This window comes from Egretta garzetta, unplaced genomic scaffold, assembly GCF_000687185.1.
Source record: "Egretta garzetta isolate BGI_Z169 unplaced genomic scaffold, ASM68718v1 scaffold344, whole genome shotgun sequence".
Lineage (NCBI taxonomy): Eukaryota > Metazoa > Chordata > Aves > Pelecaniformes > Ardeidae > Egretta > Egretta garzetta.
Genome location: NW_009259315.1, coordinates 212,623 through 216,818, shown reverse-complemented (window position 1 = coordinate 216,818; position 4,196 = coordinate 212,623). Strand labels below are relative to the sequence as shown.

Genomic DNA, 4,196 nt, shown 5'->3' with positions numbered 1-4,196 from the left:
CAGGTCCTGAGGGTAAAAGCCCTCGTGGTCCTCCCCTGGAGGCCACGAGCTTTCTTCACACTGGCTTCCCCAGGAAATCCATTTGCCAGGAATCCTGCAGCCCAGGGACTGAGAACATCAGCAAATCCCTCCCGTATCTGCTCTCAACGCAGAAGCACAACGATCAGTCTCATTACCAGAATTTTCCAGCTGGCAGAAAAAAAAAAGATTGCCAATGTGTATCAGATGCTCCTGGCACTTTGGGGCCATGGAGCACCAGGGGAAGAGCATAAACGATTGCATCCTAGCAGCAAATTGGGCTTTTATACTGTAAAACCAAACTGTGCTCCCTATGATATTGGTATACATTCAGACAATATCCATGAAGGTAGAATCAGCTCCCGAGCTAGTGTAAGGAGTCTGAGAGCTTAGGTCTGTGGAAATCCCATGGTGTTCTGTACAACCCCCTTCCCCAGGCGCAGTAAGCTGGTGAAGCTGTCCTTACCAGGCAGCCAGCACCCCGGCGCAATGCACAGCACCCACAGAGCAGAGGGCTGCAGGGACCACAGGGCACCCCCCCTCCAGCAAACCCCATGTTGTCACAGAGAGCAATGACAGCAGAATCGCAAACTCCGCACATGCGGAGAGGAATCTGCCCGATCCCTTCCTGTGACAGCCCCAGCTGAACCAGAAATAAAGATGGTTGAGAAGAGGCTGGTTGGGAGCATGGTGATTTTTCTCCTGGAAGGGGTTTGCTGTCATTACGGTGTTTGAACTGACCGATGCCTTCGATCATGTGCTGGCAGCGCCGAGGCTCGCTGCTGCGGCTCGCCTTGCTGCTCACATAGGAAGAGATGGACCCTGTCTCACCGCTGCTTGAGATAGAAACAAACAGGGGAGCGGGCAGAGTCACCCCACACCCCTGGGCAGAGCTGGCACCAAGCCCCCGGTCCCCAGGGCTCAGCCTCTTGCTGCCACCCTGAGCGAATGCTTGGCCTTCAGTACCCAAGGTGTCTCTGGTACAACACCACATGAGGGGGAGATGCTCGGTGGAAGGATGGGATGTACGCAGTGAAGGGCTGTGCACAAACTAGTGACCTTGATTTTAAGCCTTTCCTGGCTTTGTGCAGGGCAGGTGTCCTGCGCAGAGCGTTCTTTGGGTGGGGGAAGCACAAGCCCTGTCTGGGGGAATATGGGGCTTTGTGGGGAAGGAGGGAAGGCAGGCAGGCTGGGAGGTGCAGAACAGATCCAAATCACCCATGCATACTCAGCCACAGCTAGGCTGCAAGACACAGACCTTAGGACTCTTTATACCAACCATTGCCACTTCCCAGGACAGCTATCACCACCAAACTGTAGTTAGGTGGTCAGGTAAATGTCAGTGCTTGCAGTCACCTGAATTTCATGGAAATGTCTGGCTCCGGGGACAGAGGAGGACACCAGCAGTCCCTGGATCATACAGCAGTTCTCCATTCATGGGCACCACCTGAGCACGCAACCTCTTGTAGGCCTACAGCACTTCATTTCCCATTCCCCCATGGACTCCACGCAAACACAGAGGTCTCCTGCTCACCACTGGCTCCTCTTACATGCAATCCTGGGGGGGGGAGGAAAGGAAAAACAAAGGAAATCAGCCTGTCCCAAAATGCAGCTGAGAGTCCAAAAAGAGCCATGCCCCAGGGTGCCCTACACAGTGCACAGAGCCTTCTTTAAGGCCTCATCCCATGGATCACCAAGATGTCCATCACCCTCCTCCCAGGGGTGACAGGCACCAAGCACCGTCCCGAGCTAGATCTTAAGTAGCAAGTTTGTTGAGTCATTGCTGAGACGTCGCCCATGGCTGTCAGAGGCCAAAGCTCGCCGTCACTGACAGCCTCGTGACACGAGCATAATCCAGAGCAAACATCACATTTACAACACTGCTACACACAGATTTTCCCCTATCTTCCTTGTGCTAAAAAAAAACCCCACATGCTTCATTTCGAAGGCGTGGGGCTGGCACCTGCAGCTATTCCCTGTGGCTTGACGAGGCTCCCAGGTAAGAGCAGCAGGGAATTTCCCAAGGGATCTCCAGGCTGTGCTTGGATTTTTTCTGACCCCCCACAGCAGCTCCTTCACACCGAGCCAGGGGGCAGGCAGGAGGTCTCAAAGATAAGCAGCTTTCTGATGAGTCTTGCATGTTTTATTAGAGTCATGTTTCCACTCGTTCCTTTGGATAAGTCCAGGATGAGCAATTACAGCCCTCTCCTTTGCCCCACAGCTTCTTCACACTGTTGTGTATGGAGAGCTTTTAGTTTTCGGCGTTTTCCAGTCCACTCTGGTCACCTGCCCATGAACCAGCTCTGGTGCGTGGTCAGTGCGGTGGTCTCGATGAACTGACAGAGACAGGGCACACTGCTGTGCTCCAGGTGCCCCCCTGCCACGGCCCGAGGGAGCCGGCCGGTGACCAGGAGCCGGACATAGCATCCACTGAAGATCACCAGGAGCTGCTGGGCCATCACCTGGAATGAGCACGAGAGGCGTCAGAGCAGAGCATCTACCTGCAGGAAGAATGGACGATACGCTAAATACCATTTGCTCCCTCACTGAAGGACTGTCCTCATCTGAAGGAAACAGGACAGGAGCCAACAGCATATATAACTGTCCCAGATCCCCTTCTGGTCAGCAGTGCTGGCACACTGTCCCCACAGGGGAGTGACATGAAATGACCACTCGCCAGTGGGTGGCCAGGGAGCCAGGCTGCCTGGGGACCTGCCTGCTCTGTCACTGCCTTCTCCTGCTTTTTTTTGCCTGTAGACAGCCGGAGTGCTTCAATCTGCAGGGATGTCACCTGCACAAAATTCACTTAGTAATAGCAAGCCAAAAACCATAAAAATAAATCAAAATCATCCCTTTTGAAGCTTCTTGCTGAGCGGGAATGAGGACACATTTGTTGCTCAGCACGGCACAAGTCTTTGAAGGCACGTTCCACAGAGGAGACAAGGGCTGAGCGTGGTCATGCCTCATCCCCAGCCCAGACACAGGCACTGGGTCCCCGCACAGACCCTGGGAAGAGGTTGGCTTCCAAATGGGGACCCCCAGCCACCAACAAGGAAAAGCCAAACCCATTAATTCCTCAAGGATGAAGCATTAACTGCTCAGTAAGCATTAGCTGCTCAGCAGTGCCAGGGCTGGAGAAGGGGTGTGTGGACCTCCAGGCTTCCAGGTGCTCCTCCTGGTGGAAAAGGAGGCGTCCCCAGGGCTGGGGCTGCTGGGATGTGTTTTGGAGTTGCGGTGCCTGGGGAGGTGATTCGGTGCCTCAGTCTGTTCAGGGGGGATATTTCTCATTACCTCTGGTGGGCCCTCAGGCACGAGGCGGAGCAGCTCGTTGCACATCACAGGCTCTTTGGTTAGGTTCACCCGGCTGGATAGAAGAGGAGACTCTTCACACAAAGCCTCCTCCTCCGTCCCCGGGTTGGGCTGACCCGCTGCCTCCATAACCACACAGAGCTGGTCCAGGCTGTGCCGCAAGTCCGACTGGAAGAGAAAGAGATTTTGGGGGTGTCCAAAGGCAAGCAGGAGTGCTGTCCTGAGGACAGCCTTTAAAGGGCATGATTTCCTCCTGCACCTTTTTTACTCCTGGGAGTTATCATCCCAAGAGTAAAAAAAGAGCATGGGCCAGAAGCCGTGCTCAGCAATGGGAGCCGAGTGCCTTCCTCCCACAGCCCCACTGCCATCAGCCGCCTCTTGTGCTGGTGACTGCTCGCAGCACAATGGTCACAGCCTGGCACGGAGAATCTTGTCTTTAAAAACCACATGAGTTATATGAGCCAACATGTGAATTGGTGTGGTGGTGTCCATCTCCCCATCTGCGCCTGTCAGTTCATCCAGATGAGCAGCCTTCAGATTTTGGGAGGGTTGTACCCCCTCACCTCTCATCCTGCAGCCGTGGTCAGCAAGGGCAATTCAGGGCAGTGATTGTGTATTATACATAGAGGAAAACGTTTTCTGAAGGCCAAGAGGACAAAATTTTTCTACGGTTAACCCAGTACAGTGTTTACTTAGTCCTCAGGCTATCCGATTTATTTCAAGAGGACAGCTCAAGGTGCCAGCTATTTCAAGTTGTGACACATGCTTTCAAAATCTGCCCTCAATTCTTGATGACTTTCGTTTATTAAAGCTGTATGGTTAATTATCCAGACACGCACGTACTACAGGGCCTAAACAAATCCCTGCTG

General features: G+C 53.6%; 1 protein-coding gene across 1 annotated transcript in view; it reads right to left on the bottom strand.

Annotated features, from left to right (window-relative positions):
* Positions 1-1,625: 1,625 nt before the first annotated feature.
* The window catches only part of TMEM268 (transmembrane protein 268), a 16,814-nt gene continuing 14,243 nt past the window's right edge, over positions 1,626-4,196 (bottom strand). The window contains 2 exon segments of the mRNA XM_035892026.1: positions 1,626-2,480; positions 3,310-3,495. Coding sequence (XP_035747919.1) covers positions 2,301-2,480; positions 3,310-3,495 — 366 coding nt within the window. The 3' untranslated portion in view covers positions 1,626-2,300.